The 20,182-nt window shown below is 41.8% G+C and overlaps 1 protein-coding gene across 1 annotated transcript; it reads left to right on the top strand.

Annotated features, from left to right (window-relative positions):
* The first annotated feature begins 1,955 nt into the window (after positions 1 to 1,955).
* Positions 1,956 to 18,657, top strand: LOC139303636 (liprin-alpha-3-like). Its single transcript, XM_070927478.1, has 31 exons — positions 1,956 to 2,055; positions 2,125 to 2,288; positions 4,520 to 4,621; positions 5,082 to 5,246; positions 6,452 to 6,526; positions 6,631 to 6,690; positions 6,920 to 7,048; positions 8,421 to 8,513; positions 8,943 to 8,995; positions 9,983 to 10,076; positions 10,222 to 10,356; positions 10,576 to 10,659; positions 10,767 to 10,898; positions 10,988 to 11,050; positions 11,290 to 11,369; positions 11,742 to 11,886; positions 11,988 to 12,181; positions 12,265 to 12,508; positions 12,610 to 12,749; positions 12,849 to 12,997; positions 13,133 to 13,229; positions 13,421 to 13,502; positions 13,759 to 13,959; positions 14,071 to 14,133; positions 14,512 to 14,538; positions 15,499 to 15,674; positions 15,816 to 15,913; positions 16,011 to 16,186; positions 16,388 to 16,456; positions 16,960 to 17,122; positions 18,589 to 18,657. The coding sequence occupies exons 1-31, from the start codon at positions 1,956 to 1,958 to the stop codon at positions 18,639 to 18,641; spliced, it is 3,606 nt and encodes a 1,201-aa protein (XP_070783579.1). The 3' UTR covers positions 18,642 to 18,657.
* The last annotated feature ends 1,525 nt before the right edge of the window (positions 18,658 to 20,182 follow it).

Here is a 20,182-nt window from a genome sequence, read left to right as displayed (position 1 = left end):
CTGGTGCTGAGGCCTGTGTGCTAAATATGTTTGATTCGCAAAATGGATGATTTTGGTTGGACAAAGTAATTCTTTATTGCGCTGCCCAGTCTCACTGACGTAAAGAAGCCTGCATGGGGCACTAAATCAGTCCAAACCACTTAAAAGTATAAAGGCCAGTGCAAGCCCCTGAGTATTATAGACTAGACAGTGAAGAATATGGGACAAAAGAAGAGAGGGGCATGAGGCGCTATACTAATGCTGATTGCCTGAATCCATACCATTTTGGCCCACAGTTTGCAGCATGAGCCAGAGGCCCAGTTAGAAAGGTAATTTATGATATGCAGACGATTTACAGCAAAACTGATCACAGGAAGCTTTGCAGAGTGAGATTACATAGTTGAATCGCAATAACGTATTTTGTTTTTTAGAAGCACTGAGAATGAGAACAAATTTAACTTGTTATCTTGCTGTAAACCATAAAACAACAGATTGATACCACTCTCATATCTGTCCGTTGAATATACTGTAAGGCTACAGCCAGCAGTCGATTAGCTTAGCTTAGCATGAAATCTGGAAACAGGGAAAAAGTCTGAAGGGATCAGAATCCACCTACAAGCACCTCTAAGTCTCACTAATTAACTCATTATATCTTGTCTGTTTAATCTGTAAAAAGAACAAAAAAAAAGTGTAAAACCTACAGGTTCTAATTTTCTACGGGTTTTGTGCCTAAAGTCTTGTTGTGTCTTTGAGCCAGGAAGTCACTGCTCCTGGCTAAGAAATAGTCCGACACATAGCCACCTATAAAACCACAACTTGTAGTTTTACACTCGAATTTTACGGATTAAACAAACAAGACATAATGTATTAATTTGTAAGCTTTAGAGGTGCTGGTAGGCAAATTTTCTTACCTTTGTACAGAATCAAGCAAGCTGTTTCCAGTCTTTGTGCTAAGCTAAGCTAACCAGCTGCTGGCTGTAGCCTTATATTTAATACAGACATGACAGTGGTATCAATCCTTCTGTCTAGGTTAACTCTGAGCAATAAGGCGAATAAGTGGATTTCCCAAAATGCCAAACTATTCCTTTAACAAGCAGAATTTCAAGCAGCATTCTGTATTATTTGGACTATCACTGAGTTGAATGGTAATAGTTTCATTCTTGTCTCCTCAAGACATTTCTCAAGTTGCACGACTACTCAAATACATCTTTCATTTAATTCACAGTAACATGAGATTCTAAAGGTTCACAGTGGATGTATAAGCAGAGATCCAAAATTGATGATTGTATTGGAGTTGCCATCACATTATTATGTACTAAGTCAACATATTCTTGATTTAGTCAAAAATGCTAATTGCAAACCATCAATCATTGCTGTCACATTCCATACTTACATTACTCTGTGTCCTCAACTACCAGCTCACTCTCGCAGTGTCTCATTTGTTATATGCACAGTGAAGTTTATTGAGGGGGATCTAATGCCATGTCTGCTCTCTTTTTCAGCTCTTACCCCCGGTGCTGTGAGGAGCTCTGCCTCTTGGACACAATTTAGGCACATCGGCCCTCCTTTATCCCTTCCTTCCCCCATAACCCTTTCCCTTCCTCACCCTCCGCCAATCCTAGCCACCCACAGAGCGGCTTCCCCGTAAATACTTCTTCCTCTTGCATAACACAGGAACACATAAGCATACTGATCGTTTACCATGCAGGTTGTGACTTTGTGAAGGAAGACAAGTGAGCAAAGCGGTACAGAAGTGAGTGCTGGAGAAAAACAACATAAAGGCAATAAACAGAGGAAGATATGCAGACCAAAGGAAAGATATTTTTGGAAAACTGAAGATGTAAAGATTTATATTTTGTACATCAAAATTTTAGTACGAGCTCATAAAAACCAGAGGCACGAAGACATTTTGCACGCACAATCTGCTGTTTAGATTTCTTTATTAACTTGACACACACAAACACCACGGTCTCATGATGATGTGCGAGGTGATGCCCACCATTTCTGAGGATGGGCGAAGTGGGACTGGCGGGGGCCCCTCCTCACCTGCCGGGGCAGGAGTCGGAGGTGCAGGAGGTGTGATGGGAGGAGGAGGCCTCAGCGGGAGGGAGTCCAGAGGCGGAGGAGACGAAGGAGGCAGCACAGGGAACCTGGAGTCGTTAATGGTCAACATGCTGACAGAGAGGGAGAGGCTGCTGGAGAACCTGAGGGAGACACAGGACAGCCTGGGCACGGCTCAGCTCCGCCTCCGCGAGCTTGGACACGAAAAGGAGTCTCTTCAGAGGCAGCTATCTATTGCTCTGCCACAGGTACAGCTGTGTGTATTTGTGTATTTACAATCAGTGCATATGTATATGGAGGAATTTGCCTAGTTTGGAAGTGAAAGTATGTGTTGTGGCTGTTGGAGCAAGTGTGTGAGGTTGAACACTCCTCCTTGTGAACATTGTTTATCCTCAGTGCTATCAGTGTCTAGTTACGTACGAGTGTGTTTTTCTGAGTGTGTGTCATTGCGAAGTGAGCTCATGAGACAGTAAGCCTTTGCGGTGACAGTTCATGCAGCGAGACGCAGCTAGAAAGTGGATGTTAAATACTTCCCTGTCTGCATCTTCAGAGTTTTCCTCACTAATGTTCTTACTAATCCAGAGGGGTTGTGTTCCTCATCTTCTGGCTGTTTCGTCTAAACTGCATCCGCAGTTTTCCTCTTATTGTGTAATCAGGTTTGTTGACCGTGTTGTTAGTGGGTGATTAATGAGGCTGGAGGCTAATATTTGTTTATGGCTTCAGATTAACTTGAATGAATGCTTAATTTTGTAGGAATTCTCTTTAGTTTACTGGGTGAAATTGCTTGTTAATAATTTTATCCTACATTTAAAACATGAACAGCTTTCACTTGTTTCACTGGGACAAATACCCAGCTCTTTTGGTTTACTGTATGTAGAGTTTGCTGTCACACTTTACTGTCTTTTCAGCACTATATGTGAGGCCCCTTTATGTTGAATTAATCCTAAATCCTGCATTAATCCAGTATCAAGCGATACAGTCGTTGTCATTATCTTTTTTAAATTTTTTGAAGGAGAGTCAGAAGGTTTTTAGATTTAACTGTAATGTTAAAATGTGAAAGGTGACAAGTGAAAAGAGCCTTTCAAACGTGCAGTTTAGTAAATTGCTCTCCTATTTGTTCTAAAATAGTTGGTACAAATGACAAGATAATGACAAAACAACACATGCACTAACATTGCACTGTATTTTTGAAGGGAGAAAGCCACACATTCCCTCGCTCGATTTGCTGCATTTCTATGTAAACTGAATATCTTTGTGGACTGCAAATTAATTTAAATGAATGGAGGCCGCAGCCTGTAAATATAGAGTGAGATGAAATATAAAAGAAACTATAAGGGGACAAGGGAAGCCAACTGAGAAGCTGACCCCTATCCAAACAAGAAAGAATCCCATAAGGCCAAGAGCCAATGGACCCACTGTGTCACCATCTGTATAGATCTCTCTCTTCACTCTTTCTCTCCTCACTCCTCCATGCAAACACAGACCAAATTCATGAGTCTACTTTCAACTGTTTTTAAGATAAGATAAGATAGAAACTTTATTAATCCCAAAGTAAATTCTTGTGAGTGAGATTGCTCAAAATTTGGATAATTTAGAAGTAATAAATGTAAAGTGTGTAAGGAGTGAAAGCCAAGACAATGAGTGCCAAATAGAATAACAATGAAAGAAAGATGCATTTAGTAAAATAAGTAAACTAGAATAGAAAAGTAATGTTGCACGGGATATTGTTTTGAATCAGAAAGCAGGTAGTCCTGACTGTAAACATCTACACATCATTGTCATTCTCACAAACAGCAATGGCCTCCAAGCTGAAGGCTTGGATGGTGTTTTATGTAGACATAAAGAAATCACTGTCCATGGATTGTTTGCTGCTTCTTTTTGTTTAAGAAAATATAAGACACGCTCCCCTGTTTGCACTCTGTTTCAGCGTTATGCAGGAGTTGAAAAATGCATTCCCAGTGGTGTTGCAAATGACATATCGATGCTGTGTTTTGGGGGTCTCTCTTGTGCATTCCAGTGCAGAGCCATTGTGTAACAGTGTGATGTAATCCATCCATGAATGCGAGTTTACAGAGGAGGATGAGCAAGAGAGAGTGGTGGTGGAAACTGTGTCAGTGATTTACATGATTATTATGTAGGTTTACATCATGTACGTCTTCCTCTCCCTGGTCTCAGGTGTTTCACAGAGTGTGTTTCTGGAGGGCTTTGGTTATATATGTATTTTCAGCGTTACGTTAGTGTTACGTGTCCGTTTGTGTGTGTGTGTGTGTGTGTGTGTGTGTGTGTGTGCTGAGAGCAGCTGATTCTATTTAATTTTCAGAGCCACTAGATTTGGCTACGTCTGGCCTGAATTATTATTTGTTCCTTCAAACTCCCATTGCAGCTCAAGCGGCTGAGCAGAGACCACTTACACTATTAAAACCATACATTTAAACAGTTTGTTTTCTGTGCCCCTGAACGCAGCTTGTGTGTTCCACAGGAGTTTGCTGTGTTGACTAAAGAGCTGAACGTTTGCCGGGAGCAGCTTCTGGAGAGGGAGGAGGAGATTGCTGAGCTCAAGGCGGAGAGAAACAACACACGTGTAAGATGTTTAGCGGCCATTTTGCTTATTAGCACTGTAACAGCCTCTGTGTTATCTTCCTCACCCATTGTGGTTGTGTGGGTGTGACACTGTTTCATTTGCTTCTGGGGTTTTTTTTTCTCCTTCTCTTCCTCTTTCTCCTGCACATTTCTCTTTTCTCTTTGTGACTCCTTTATGTGTCTGTATCTGCTTTCCTTATCTTTCCCACTCACTCCTTGTCCCTTTCAAACCCGGCGTTCTTCTCACCACCCAATATCATCTCATTGTCACTCTGCATCTTCTCTGAGCCGTCTCTGTCTCTTTCCCTCTCCCTTCGCCTACCTTGCACCATCTCTGTTTCTGTCTCTTGTTCTCTGTCCCCATCCTTCAAACTCCCTTTCTTGACTCTCTCTGTTCACCTCTTTGCTTTATCCTGCCACCTCACCCGTCTCCTTCACCGTCAACCCACTCACTCCTGTAGTTGTTGCTGGAACACCTGGAGTGTCTGGTGTCTCGCCACGAGCGCAGTTTGAGGATGACGGTGGTGAAAAGACAAGCCCAGTCCCCAGCGGGCGTCTCCAGTGAGGTGGAAGTCCTCAAGGCCCTCAAGTCTCTGTTTGAGCACCACAAGGCCCTGGATGAGAAGGTGGGTCAAACTGTTGTCCTTTGCATTGTCGATCAGGGTTTAAAGTCAAGTGGCTATGATCAATATTTTCTGATCTTATGACTATTTGTATGTGAAATTAGCAGACCTAGCACCAAACGGTAGACATACAAAGTGAGCAGCTAGCTGGTGAACATAGTAGAGTATTTAGCTGCTAAAGAGCCAGATATTCCCCTCAGGAGGTGGTAAAGAGCAAAACAGAACCAAGTGGAGAGTGAATATTGGACTTACTATATCTGCTGGATGTGTAAATAGGTTAGCCATATTAGCTTAAAGGGTGATACAGTATGTCAGTATTGTGTTTGCAGCTTGTTTCTGCTGCCCCCAAGTGGCCACCAAAAACAGTTATTGCTGGTTTAAGAATAAAAGCTATCGATAACATTTATTTTGACTTAAAAATACTTAATTGAAGAGAGCTCCAAATGCAGTAGGCTACAGACATGGGCATGCATCTTTTAGCACATGTTTTGGATTGACTGTACAATATATCATTGGTTATGGTGAAGTGATATGTATAAGAATCAGAATAGGGTAGTTTTATCTCACAAGTTGAAGCTGTTTCTTTCTCATAAGCACAGACACATTTGATTTTAAACCACTTAAAATATCATCATATTTGATATTAAAAAAGACTTACAATGGGGCAGATGAAGGGTAAATCCTTGCATTTGCTATTCCTGCTCTGAGTATGCATGTGATCATGTGCTACTCTGAAAGGTGCCTCCTACACTTCGCTGCAAGTAGGAGTAAGTTACTTGTAAAATAAACGTCTCTTATTTCTCACTCTTACTGAAGAAGTTGGTTTTCAAGCTTTCCTTGAAGTTTGATAAACACAGGCCCAGGTGAACAAACCCTCTCAGCATTGTTGATTGTCTCATCAGGTTGATCACACCCAAAATCCTGGTGTGGGTCAGTTGAATGGCATGGCAGTGCATAGAAATACTTAATGCACTTTTTGTCAAGAAACTCTGTTGTGATGTGAGTGTTTTGGCCTCTTGAGAAGTGTTTCATTGGCTCTATTGTCTTGTAACATATTCTTCTTCTTTCTAGCAAGCTTGTCAGGAAGCTCAAGAAGATGTCGTTCCTTTAGGAGCGTAAAAAGGGCAAATGTATTTTAGCAATACAAATGCAGCCCGAATCCTAATTTGTTAACGCCATGATGGTCAGTCAACTCTTGTTCCACACAGGTTCGAGAGAGGCTCCGTGTGGCCCTCGAGAGGGTGTCCATGTTGGAGGATCAACTTGCAGCGTCTTCTACAGAGGTAAAGTCCAATGCAAATTATTTTTGGTGTCTGCTTTAGCTTGGTGTGACGAAAGAACATTCATTTGTATCGTCTGTTTGCCCATTTTGTCTCCCCCTTTCCAGGTAATCTCTTTAAGAGACCAAATTAAAAGACGTCAACAAGGGGTGGACGGCGGGAAAGATGTAAGGGAGGGTTTTATGCATGTTGGTTATAGTTGTTTTTGTGTATGTGTTAGTGTCCAGAAAGTGAGTAGAAAAGTAGATGTATGGGTACCATGGTGTGTCAGTGTGACTTTAACTCTGAACTCGTACCTCATCCACATGTCATTTATTTCAGCTACAACTCCAACTAGTTCAAACTGATTCGTTTTCCTCACCACTCTCATTTTTTTCTATGGTGTAATTATTCCAGCGACTACCCAATGGTCCCTCCACTGGCCTGGAGGACAGCGAGCTGGAAAGACAGCGAGAAGGAGAGATAGAGCGGCAGAGAGCTGAACTCTCCCAGCTGAGGGAGAGGCTGGCCCTCATGTGCCGGCAGGTGAGCGTATGTTTCTGTTTATCTCTCATGGTGAGGACCAATATGAGGTTTGGAACTTCAGAGGGAGGACTTTTTTGCAAAGCGATAACATCTTCACTTCTTCAAGGGGATATTTCAGTGTTAGCAGTGGTGTCAGGGTTAAATGTGAAATCTAAGCTGAAATGCGTCAGTTAATATGTAGCTATTGTATCCATATGAGCGATGGAGTGTAATGAAACATTGCATTTACCCTAGTTGAAGACTTTCTCATACTTTAACACTGAGAAATAGTTTGCTGGGTCACACCTGTCCAGTTTGAAATCACGTTAGCTTGATGACAATTTCAGTTTTAAGGTTAAAATAACTATTAGGTTAAGGTTAAGATTAGGGGTAAAGTAAGGGCTGACATAAGTGCTGATTGTCAAAGGAATAGTTCGACGTTCTGGGAAATACACTGTCCTTCAAACCACAACGTCATTTGCACTTTGGCTTTTGTACAGAGCCAGGCTAGCTGTTTCCCCTGTTTCCAGTCTTCATGCTAAGCTAAGCTGAGCTAACTGGCTACTGGCTGTAGCTTCATATTTACTATACGGACATGAGAGTGTTATTGATCTTTTCAAATAAGTCTCTGCAAGAAAGCAAATAAGCGCATTTAGCAAAATTTTGAACTGTTCCTTTAAGGTTAGGTTTTGGTTAGCACTGGGGACTGGATGTAGTCAATAAGGGTCCTCACAAGTATAGAAACACAAGCCTATGTGTACATATGTACTGTATCAGTGCATTTGTGTCTCTGTTTTGTTTTTCTAATTTACTTTGTATAATGAACACTGACTATTATAATACATCCCTATAGCGTACTCCATTAAGTAGAGCCGAGCTACTCCACAAGAATTTCCAACAGTAATTCCCAAGAAGGAGGGGGTCTATGTGCAGATCTGGTCTCTCTCTTCCCTCTTGTGGCCAGTTAGACTATTGCAGCAGCTTTGAAAAGCCATTATTATACTGTGTAGTGCACAATAAGACGCCATTTGAATTGAATCATAGACTTACTGTATGTAGCACTGTCCTACAAAGTCTTGTGTAACAGGTCAAAAGTATTGAGGTGAAAATGACAGATGACAAAATGTTTTGCTCTTTAACACTGTGACTGTCTGGTCAGAGGATGAAAGGATTGAAGACGAAACCAAATTTAGTTTACTGTGTGTTAGATGCGTCAGACTCTCAACATGTTACACTTATGTCAGTGAGGCTTTTCGAGAGTCTTACATTGAGCAGACAGACATTTGTAATGAATCACTGTCGCGTCTATTTACACTTGGTGCTGTGGCAGTTAAGACTGACTCACGTAGGTTCAAACGGTGTCATCTTGTGTCCCTTTGTGGTGTCACGTCAGGTTGGGGAAATAGAGGAACAGCTTGCGGCCGCCAGGAGGGAGGTGACGAAGTCGGAGGAGGCCAATCAGAAGCTCCAAAGGGAAGTGAAAGAGGTCTGTAGGGCCAATCTGTCTCTTCCTGGCCAAGACCCTGAGCTCCCTTGATTCCCGGGGTTCCAAGTGTATATTTGAACACAATGTGCATATGTTGGAGAAGTACTAATATGTGTTATTTTGGGAGGTAATGAGAGGGAAATTCAGAGAAATTAAACAGTTATGAGGTAGATTTTTGCTTGTTGGTGTTATTTCAGACACAGAGGTCTAAAATAAACACAGAATAAATTGTAAATAGACTCCTACAGTATTAAAATGCATTACTTTTGCAGGCCATCCACACATTGAATTTGTCTCCTCCTGTTACATATCTCTTACCTGGCCATTACTTATCACATCAATGTGTAATAAGAACTGTTATCTCATGTATATCATGAAAACCTGGACTGCATATCATCTTGTTTGATGATACATTCTTGCTTCCTCTAGGCCCTTTGCCAAAGGGAGGACATGGAGGAAAGGATTACAACACTAGAACGAAGGTAACCTTTGCTGTGTTTGTGGAATTTATTCTCAGTTTAAGTGAGGACTCACTTTTTTTTTAAACCAGAAAGAATTTCATACATCAGCTGTACTAAACATAGCATGAGGGCCATATGTTTCACCTGTTGTCTGGCAATGTGTTGCAAAGGTGTCCTGGCACCTCTTTATACAGTCTAAGGTTGTTTTACATAATAGCATTTGCATTATATTCGTATTGAGAATGCAGCTCTGTGCGAAAAGCAAAAAGCAGTTTGAAAGCTTGACTGTAACTTGGTGTCCTACTCCTCTAATGAAATCTACAGTATACATTTTATCTTTTAATAACTGAACAAATTGTCCAAAGGTATATACAAAAGAATCAAAATTCAAACTACTTCTACAAGGTCAGGTCAACAATGACCCTTCTATAAATCAATAAATAATGTTTTATTTACTTTATTGTATTGTATTTTGCTACATTTGATTGCCTTTTTAGGAGAATTATCTTTAAATAAGAATAGCTAAATTATTATTATTATTATTTAAAATAATAAAATAAAATAATAAATATTTTTTTACCTGAAAATGCAGTTGGGGGAACTTGTTTCTGCCCTGAGTAGCATCTGCAGGCTTCCTCACAATCTGCACACAGCCCCAACAACCTCCACCAAGAGAGTCAGGCAGCCTCGATGTTGCCTGAGAGGCAACATTTGGGGCAAAAGTCCACAAATCACTGGCTACTGCTTGTAAAATTTAAATGCTGTGAGTGCACTGTAAGAACTAAAAGCAACTCAGAAGAGCATTTTAGAGCTTCTCCCACCTGGATTATGTAGTGGTATTTTAGTGAACTTAAACTGTAAAGGTGAGGGGAGCAAAAGCAAGATTTTGAAAAGTCCCCAGTGGAAATACCGGCCTTTCATAGTAATCACATACATCTATATCCATATGTTATGTTGGCTGACAGCTGCAGCTCTAATAATTCGATGGTGGCTTGGTGTTGAATGCAGGTACCTCAGCGCCCAGAGGGAGGCGACTTCTCTCCATGATATCAAAGACAAGCTGGAAAATGAGCTGGCCAGCAAGGAATCACTGCACAGACAGGTAAGGATCGGCTCAAATCATCTAAAAGTGGATCTGGTATGTGAGTGCCATTATCTTTAACAATTCTACTTTGCACAAGACTCATTTTAGAACTGATCTCCGATCACAGTCGTGTGTACATCTGTGTTTTTGTCTGTGTGTCCAGAGTGAAGAGAAGAACAGACAGCTGCAGGAACGTCTGGATGAAGCCAAGCAGAAGCTCCAGCAGACCCTACAGAGGGCAGAGACGCTGCCTGAGATCGAGGCTCAGCTTGCCCAAAGGGTCGCTGCTCTCAACAAGGTAACAACAAGGCAATCACATGCTGTACCTGACTGGCCAGACAACCTGTCACTCAGATTCAGTGCTGAGAGTTACATTTAAAGGCTGGGTTCACATTAACACTGTATACATGCTGTCACAGCCTCAAGCTTTTATTTGGATCTATTTTCAGTCCATTCATGCATCAGAAACAGGCTTATAGGAGCATCTGGAAATATTTGTATGTTTCCTCTAATTTAGGCAGAGGAGCGCCATGGAAACTTTGAGGAGCGACTACGGCAAATGGAAGCTCAACTCGAGGAGAAGAACCAAGAGCTACAGAGGGTAACATCATTTGTTTTTCTCTACATGGCTACATTTCCCATTTAAAATGAAGTATTAAGTATTAAGTATTTTCCTATCTTGAGCCTTATGGCCTTGCTTCATTTCAGGCGAGGCAGAGGGAAAAGATGAATGACGAACACAACAAGCGGCTCTCAGATACGGTGGACAAGCTTCTGTCTGAGTCCAATGAGCGGCTGCAGCTCCACCTCAAAGAGAGGATGGCAGCATTAGAGGAGAAGGTAACAAGAAGATTAATTAGTGGTGCAGAATATTTTGTGATATATTATATAATAATAAAAAGTGTATATTAATTCTTCTCCTCCGCTAGAATGCTCTTTCAGAGGAACTGTCCAATATGAAGAAAATCCAAGATGATCTTATAGCTAATAAGGTATTCACCTTTTCAGCTATGTTGTCATTTTATTCTCATGTTCTGTGTGTGAGAGGCCATTTTATAATCTTGATGATCTAAATTTCTGCTTCATCTACTTTTTTCTAAGGATGTTGACCTTCCCTACAAACTAGACACATGATGCTAACTAACAAAATAGTGGTAGTTTATTAACAAATAGTGGTCATTTTCCCCTGGAAAAAAAAGCTGATTGTAGTCCTTTCTCCTCTGTGCTTTAGGAACAGCTCCTTGCTGAGCTGGAGCGAATCCAACTGGAGCTGGATCAGCTGAGAGGCAGGCCTGGCTCCTCTTATTCCAGGTTAGCCACCATGAACCTTTAAGGAAATGTATTTATACAATACGTCTTACATTTGGTGAATGCCCAAATAAAAACAAAGTCTCCCAAGGGATATGTAGCACAAATGTTAGTTAATGTTTAGTTGTAATGTATTTCCACTAAAATATATTTTAGTAAGTTATTATTTACACTGTACCTGGAGGTTGTTGTTCTTGCTGACAAATTTGCTAACTCGTTTAAAGTTTGTTTTTCCAGAGAAACCTGTCTGTTGTAACTTTACACCCAGAAAATGGGGACGTTGTGATTTTCAAGCACTGTGGCATAACTAATGAATTCTGGATCTCACCATAGGACGGGCAGCGTGAGCTCACTTCCCTCCACCCTTTTTCGAAGATCTCTTCCAGGGAGCGCCTCAGAGCTGCGGTATCCCCAGGGTGGAGGCTCGCTCCCGGCCGGCTACAGCAACTCCTCTAGTGGGGTGGTGGTCAGGCGGGCCCACCGTGGCCGGTGGGGGGCTCCTAGAGACGAAAGTAACAAGGTGTTAATCTGACACTGAGATGATGATGATGATGTTGATATACTTTGTTATGAGGATGATAATTTCCTGCATCCTTACCAAAATGTTTCCCCTCTTCCCAGTATGGAGAGTGGGACAGCGGCACTATGCTGGGTCCGGGGTTTGAGGGTGGCGTGGAGGGAGGCTGCTCAGACGACGAGGACGACAGAGAGACTCTGTTCGGATCGGAGCTGCTCTCTCCCAGCGGACAGACAGATGTACAGACTTTGGCCATCATGCTACAGGAGCAACTGGAGGCCATCAACAAGGAGATTAAGTAAGTTTTATGAGACTAATTTGAGATCCTATTGTAGCCTACATTCTAGTGATGTGGGCTTTAAAAGTCTCCTCTCCTCTCAGGCTGATTCAGGAGGAAAAGGAGAGCACAGAGCTGAGGGCAGAAGAGATTGAGAGCCGGGTCAGCAGCGTGGCCCTCGATGCCTCACCTCTTCCACCCTCCTCGCTGGGAGGACGGGACAGCGTCGGGAGGGGATACATGACCCCCTCCATCACCTCCTCCACATTGGCGTCTCCCTCACCACCCAGTTCTGGACATTCCACCCCCCGCCTGCCACATTCCCCTGCCAGGGAGACTGACAGACAGGTACTGTGTTGAAGTTGCAAGATTAGCCCCAAATGTGCTTCAAATGAGGATCATTTAGGGAAGACCCTGTGGAAACTGACCCAACTCTCTCCGCCCTGCAGAATAGCAAAGATGGCGAAGAATGCAGAGCGCTTGCACTGATCGACTCCACCCCACCTCCTGTTCCTCGAGCCCTACGATTGGACCGAATGACACACACTCACCCGGGGGCTGGCCTTGATGACCACCGTGAATTTCGCAGGTACTCACAAGAAGGTTTACTTATAAATAGTTTATTTGGTTTATAAACGAGATGTGCTCATGTCTGTTCTTCCTGTTTTTCCTTCCTCTGTCCCTCTAGTCTCTCTGCTGATGGCGCCATCACTGCCAGCCAGGATTCCCTCCACAAAGCCAGCAAAAAGAAAAGCATTAAGTCATCCATCGGTCGTCTCTTTGGCAAAAAGGAAAAGGGGAGGATCGGTGCACCTGGGCGTGAATCTGCCTCACTGGGTCAGTGAACAGATTGCAAACTACTCATTCACAGCGCTATGTTGTTGTCCAACTGACAGATGTATCTTGTTACAGTAAGAGAATCATGAACAGTGAGGCTGAAGTACTTCATAATTTAACCTTTGACCCCTCCAGCCTCCACACCCTCTGATGACCTGGGTTCAGCCGACCCGTTAGGCCTGACTAAACTTGGGACTGGGACAGTGGAAAAAGACCGCCGCAGCAAAAAGAAGTGAGATCAGTCATCTTTCCACACACTTCTCATGTTGTTCAGAGATCTTTGAACCCTCCTTTGAACAAATGTCATGATATTTAACATCTCAAGTTCAATGGGATTTTCTTTTTCTAAAAGAAGACAGTGGTGAGGTGAGATATTAAGAAATTAATCTCTGTGAAACTTGTGTTTTCCACTCTCCTTGCCAGGCACGACCTGTTAGAGGAAGCCTGTCGTCAGGGTCTACCTTTCGCCTCATGGGATGGCCCAACTGTTGTTACTTGGCTTGAGGTACGTCATGACACTCTGTCCTGTTCAATCGGAGGATCTATTCAGTTCAGTGGATGGATGGTCTGATATAATGTGTCACTCATGGGTTTATATGGATATCCAGGATAAATCTAAGGGGTTGGGGTTAATTTTAGTAATAAGGTCAGGTTAGGGTTAGAGCCACACAGTCTGTATGCAACAAATACCAAAGTGACACTCACCTGATAGTTTGTGAAGTATCATCATTACAAGTGTTGCCCTCTTTCTGTTTATCCAGCTGTGGGTAGGGATGCCTGCATGGTACGTGGCAGCGTGTCGTGCCAACGTGAAGAGCGGCGCCATCATGGCTAACCTGTCGGACACCGAGATCCAGAGGGAGATTGGCATCAGCAACCCTCTACACAGGCTCAAACTCCGCCTGGCTATCCAGGAAATGGTCTCCCTCACTAGTCCATCTGCGCCTGCGAGCACTCGCTCTGTAAGGCTCAGTAAAACAAATCATAAGTTCACACAGCGCGGACATTAACAAATTCATACACTCATGTCAAGGAAGAAGGCTGACATTGCATTTGTTTGCTGTCATTTACAGTCGACCAGTAATATTTGGATGACACATGCTGAGATGGAGTCTCTCACTGCTGCCACCAAACCAGTAAGAATATTGAATATCATAGCAAATCTAAAGAGAATTCAATATTGCTGTTACACTTTATTTACATTTTATGTTGGCCTTAGCAATATGACCAAGCTTTTTTCTTTGTCTTTGTCTCTGATTAGGCATGTTTGGCTACACCTTTCCCTTACTATTCCCTCAAAATCTGTTTTGATGTAGTGTTTTTCCAACTAATTCTCACTCACTAACAGAACTTTACCTCCTTCTGCCTTCCCTCTCTTCTTCTCCATTTTACCCTGACACTGATTCACCATAACACACACACAACCCCCCCCCCCCCCCCGGTAATCTTCTTTCCCTCTCTTTGCAACTCTCTGTCCCTTTTCTCTTGCATTTCCTCTCTGCCTGAACCACAAGGAGCAGAAGGAGTTCAGCTGGGACCAGGTGAGTGTCTGCCATTCATTATACACAGGCTTAACCAGCTTGGTGTTAGGTCAAGAGGAAAACAGACTTTTCAGGATAACACTTTGGGATATGGAGGGAACTATCTAAGCCTGCTTTTAATCACAAACATAACATTATTAACACTATTTATGCAAAACACATCTCAAATGTGTGTCAAATGCTGGCTTGTGTGTTTACAAAATCTTTTATTCCCTCATACAAACACAATCTGACTACTTGTGTGGACTGGACTCCATTGTTCCTCATGTAAATTGTCATTTAAGAGTCAAGGGTTGTAAACCTTAGCTGGGCCTGTTTTCTGTCAGTTGAAGGTAAAACTGTGGTAAATCTGTCCCTCGTCAGACGGCTGTAATGAAAACCAGAAGGTCTTGAGGACAGACACAGAGACCAACTGAGGACCAAAATTTGAGTTAAAATGCTTTTTCTTCAGCAGTGACATTACGTCCTGTCTGAGTATTAAATGGAATATAAACTTTAGAATACCGTGCCGCTTTCTAATCAGGCACCCTTATCATTTGCCAATGTTTTATAGCCACTAGCTAGTGCTTTAATGCATCGGGAAGTTCCTCAAATGGACATCATGTAAGTTTTATGTGCTTTAAGACTTGTGTAATTTACTTAGTAGATAAACCATTTTGGTTTTGTGAGTGCCTTATCTGTACAACATTAGAGAGGACACACCTGCCTGCCCCATAATAGGGCATCAAAATATATATTTTTTAAAAATCACACTGTTCTTTATAACAAAGGCGGAGATATCGAAAAAATATCGAAATACTGCACTGTTTTTACTATTTAGTTATAGTAAACTTAAGTATAAAATGTATACATTTTGTTTCAAATTCATAGTCCTGGATCGTTTTATACTTTCTCTTGTTTTTCATGCAGCTTGTTTGTGTTCTTTCACTCTATTTACCTCCGTCCCCCTCCGTCCTCCAGATCCTGGCCTATGGAGACATGAACCACGAGTGGGTGGGAAACGAATGGCTGCCCAGCCTGGGTCTGCCCCAGTACCGCTCCTACTTCATGGAGTCACTGGTGGATGCCCGCATGCTCGATCACCTCACCAAGAAAGAACTGAGGGGCCAGCTGAAGATGGTGGACAGTTTCCATAGGTCTGAAAGAAAGAATCATGGGTTATTTGTGACGTTATCAGATGTATTCTCCATTTCTCTACTTCTTTGCACCCTTTTCTTGGGTGTATATACCTGCCAGCTTTGATGAAAAATAGAGCAATGTGTCCTTCTCACTTACAGGGTGAGTCTTCACTATGGCATCATGTGCTTGAAGCGATTGAACTATGACAGGAAGGAGCTGGAGAGGAGGCGGGATGAGAGCCAACACCAGAACCAAGGTGAGACCTGTGCTTAATAGCCAGAGTGTACATTTACACATACTTTTAGGTCGTTATTGAACTGGTGATAACTGCCTTTCCGTGTCCTCCTCCACAGATGTAATGGTGTGGTCCAATGAGCGAGTGATGTGTTGGGTGCAGTCTATCGGTCTGAAAGAGTTTGCTGACAACCTATTAGAAAGTGGGGTGCACGGGGCCCTCCTGGCACTAGATGACACCTTTGACTACACTGACTTAGCCCTCCTCCTCCAGATACCCAACCAGAACACACAGGTATACCACAGTGGACCACCTTTATTGTCAACTTGTTGACACTGAATGTAGAAAAACACCTCTGTAGAGCGCTTATCTCACAACTGTTGTCAGAAATTGTCATTGCCACACCTGCTGTTTTCCTAATGCCAAGATAATCCTAATCTTTAACTCTTAAATCTTAATTATGATCTTAAAACTCTGTTTGTCTATCTTCTGCAGGCAAGGCAGCTCCTAGAGAAGGAGTACAATGCTCTCATCTCCATGGGAACAGAAAGGAGGCCAGATGAGGTACGACAAAGCAGACTGTCAGTAGAAAATCAATCAAGATAATCACTCCTGGCAGGAGGCGGGAGTGCGTGTTGACTGTAACACCCCGACTAAGACTATTTTACTTGACAATCGAGCCTTTGATCCAAACTTTTCCATTTTTGCCCTTTGTTAAATATATGTCACGACAGGATCATTTCCGTTCAGTGGTAAAATAACAGACTGAAATATCTTTCTTCCATATAAAGAGAGCCTTTATGGCATCAGTGCATGTACCACTGCTGGCAAACTGTTGGCATGCCAAAGCGCTTCAGCTGTGTTTACACCACTGCTAATTGCTTAGTTACAGCATGTAAGGCTAAAAACTGTGCAACTGTGGTATATTGTCACAACAAATCCTGCTTTGTCAAATACTACTTCGTTAAACCCCACTGATGCATAATGAATAAGACCATGAAATTGATAGCCTCTTCTGTAAACGCTGTTATTTGGAATCACTGGTGCTATTGTTATTGTCTCAACAGGACGGCACGAAAACATTTACACGGTCACCATCATGGAGGAAGATGTTCAGAGAGAAGGACCTCCGTGGTGTGACCTCCGACTCCTCAGAAACATTACCTGCCAACTTCCGTGCCTCCGCCATCTCGACCCCCTCTGTCACCCTGAGAAAAGTCCAGAGTGAAGGTGAGGAGGAGCAACTCACTGTGGTCTCTTCCTGTTTAAATATTTATGAGAGAGAAAAAACAATACTGTATACTGACAAACCCAATCGTGATTCAGAAACGCAGCAGAGTTTGTGTTACTTTAGCCTGATCCTATTTGTTCATTTAGACTTCACACAAGTGAAAATAGTGAGAAGTCAGCAAAAGGAGAACAAGATACGAGATTTAGCAGCCATTTGATTGGTTAAGGGGTCTCCAAATCCAAATCCAAGGTCAAAAGCATTTGATGGCTAAGTTTATGTTGACATGTAGCATGGAGAACCCATGCAGTATTTTAGACCAGACAGTCACTCATTGGTGTCCAGTGTGCAAATCAGTGGTGAATCTAGCACTTATTAACCAACCATGTAAGCTTATTAGCTACAAATTGCATGTCATTTATACTAGCGATAACCATTTTTCAAAGAAAATGTTTTTCACTTCCTTCCTTCCAGGCTGCCATATTGTTTTCAGTTAATACCTGTTGTAGTAAATCCAGCCCATAGAGATTTAAACATTGTGATTGTGATATGTTATTTATCAACATAAACATTTGAGCTGAGAGCAGAGACTTTGTTTTGAAAACATTGCTTGTTTGATGCTCCAGCGTCAGAGATTCTGACCATGTCGTGTTCACAAACTGTGTTGTAGGAAAATTAAAACCCAAAACAGAAACAGCGCACAGACGATGATGTTATGATTTGATTTGGGGAAATTTCAACCCTCTCCAGAGAGGCTGGTCTTTTACATATGAGGAAATACAGGAAGTCCCACACCCACAGCCTGTTTAGGTGAAAAATCTGTTAAGTGGTTCTTACGGTAACACGGTCTGACACTACAGGCAATGTCAACATGTCAGTCTGCTATAAACAGCCAGTTAAATACAAGGAAACTGTCACTGGACCAACATGAAAGGATGGAAGCATAATTTTAAATAAATAGTTCATCAAGATAGAGTTAGATAAGACAATTAATACCACTCTCTTATCTCTATGGTAAATATGAAGCTTAGCTTAGCTAGCTTAGCACAAAAACTGGAAATGGGGAAACAGTTAGCCTCATTAGCTCTGTAGCTTACTAAAAATGGGTTTAGAGACGCTGGTAGGCAGTTTTTGTTACCTTTCAACAGAGCCAAGCTAGCTCTTTACCCCTATTCCCAGTCTTTGTGCTAAGCTAAATCAACTATTTTGTCATCCAACCCTCAGCAAGTTCCTACGAACATGTAGCATTATTCAGCATTATTCCTCATAATAGTTAAATTAAAGAAGCTTTTTGGATTCATTTTGATTCAGATTTCAAATATTTTAGTGGCTTTTTGAATGAATCAGAACAGAAAATCTGCTGTTTGTTTGTACAATTCTTTGTGTTTCAGTTGAACTACTGAACTGATTTAGGTGTGTTTGTTCCACACTGGGTGATATTTACTAACAACCTCCTTCTCTCTGTCAGTAAACTCTGGTCCAAGAGGAGAGTCGGGGTCCGTGAGAACATATTCCTGCTAAAAGATAAGCACACCAGGTGAGAAAAGCACCCTTACTGACTGACTGTTATCTATCTAAAAATAGATGAATGCCAAATCAAACAGCTCATCTCAGCAGGAGCTATTACGGTTCTTTAAGTGTGTTTTATTCCTCTTTGCAGAACCCCTCGTCGATCCTTACCCATGGAAAAAAAAACCATTTTTGAAGACAGACAAAAAAACTCAATCAAATCAAAAATGGACACTAGAAGATGACCAACAACATTCGAGCCAGACGCCTCGAAGAATCAAAGACACTGAGTGAATGATTTGTGAAAAGATGCTAAAATAATGAGTGAATGTCTGTTTATCCATCTGTCTCTCTCTCTCTCTCTCTCTCTCTCTCTCTCTCTCTCTCCATCTTGATCCATAGTTGTGGCATGATGCTGTTTGATTCTGTAGAAAGTGGCCTGTAGAAAGTGACCATTGCCTATCGTGAATACATCTTCTGTTTTTTGAGTGTGAGATGGCGATATTGACACAATGAATTTATAGGTTTTCAAATTGGAAACATGCATTCCTGTTCGGATCAAGCGAGTGATTACCCCCAACACAAATCCTTGCAGGTGATGTTACTCTGATTTAGACTGATAATAGAACATACTCTGCCTAGTAACACCACAATACAGTAGAGTTTGGGGAGAGGGTGGTGGGGGGGGGGTTAAAGGGAGAATATTTGTGTACACAAGGGGGGAAATGAAATGTATGTCCTTAAGCCATAACAAACATGAGATGCACAAATGTGAATAGGACAAGACAATGAGACAACTAGCAAAGTGCTTTAAGACAAAATCCTGTTCAAAGTGGGAAAAAAAAGAGTCAAGCATTTGTGTTAATATGCATGCCAAAATCAACCATTTTAGAGTGAACGTCATGATATCAATCATCTAATGATGTGAAAGCTTGGGTCAGGACTTTGTAAAATGTGTGTATTTTATTTTTATCATTTTTTTAATGATAACTGCTATTGTATGTACGTATGTATGTATGTACAGTATGTGTGTGTGTGTGTGTGTGTGTGTATTAAACCGTACGTTCATTTCATACTTAGTTTTAAGACTGACTGTAATTTCATTTTAGGTTGAAAAAGGAAATATGTTTTAAATTATGGACATTTAAGATTATGCTACTTGTATGTGTACATTTTGGAGAAAAAAAACAAAAACAAATTGTGTTATGATTTAAATTCATATTATTGGAGAGTAGTGATGATAATTGAATATAACATGATAACAATAATGATAATGATTGTAAAAGCTGTAATTAAAAAACATACCTGTAAAATGCTACTGAAGGAGTTATTTCCAGTTTGCCCCTTCACACAATGACTGGCCACAGAAGATCACAGGTAAGTAAGCTCTCAGTCATCTTTCAGAGTGTCCTTGAACTGTCAACTTCAGCTTGGACACTTTACAGCTAAACTCAGTCAGGGGCATGACTAACACCAAGAGAGAAGGCAGGGAAAGGTGAGGTGGAGTGGTATATTCTTCTATACCTTTGATTTCATTGTTTAATACAGTGTAT

This window comes from Enoplosus armatus, chromosome 20 (assembly GCF_043641665.1).
Source record: "Enoplosus armatus isolate fEnoArm2 chromosome 20, fEnoArm2.hap1, whole genome shotgun sequence".
Lineage (NCBI taxonomy): Eukaryota > Metazoa > Chordata > Actinopteri > Centrarchiformes > Enoplosidae > Enoplosus > Enoplosus armatus.
Note: the sequence above shows the minus strand (reverse complement) of the source record. Positions and strands in the feature narration are given on the sequence as shown.

What these genes read in the sequence shown, in the direction of transcription:
- LOC139303636 (XM_070927478.1), top strand. Translation starts at nt 1,956, where the DNA reads ATGATGTGCGAGGTGATGCCCACCATTTCTGAGGATGGGCGAAGTGGG. An exon ending in GGGTCGCTGCTCTCAACAAG is followed by an intron (nt 10,357 to 10,575) that starts GTAACAACAAGG and finishes CCTCTAATTTAG; the next exon opens with GCAGAGGAGCGCCATGGAAA. An exon ending in TACCCAACCAGAACACACAG is followed by an intron (nt 16,187 to 16,387) that starts GTATACCACAGT and finishes TATCTTCTGCAG; the next exon opens with GCAAGGCAGCTCCTAGAGAA.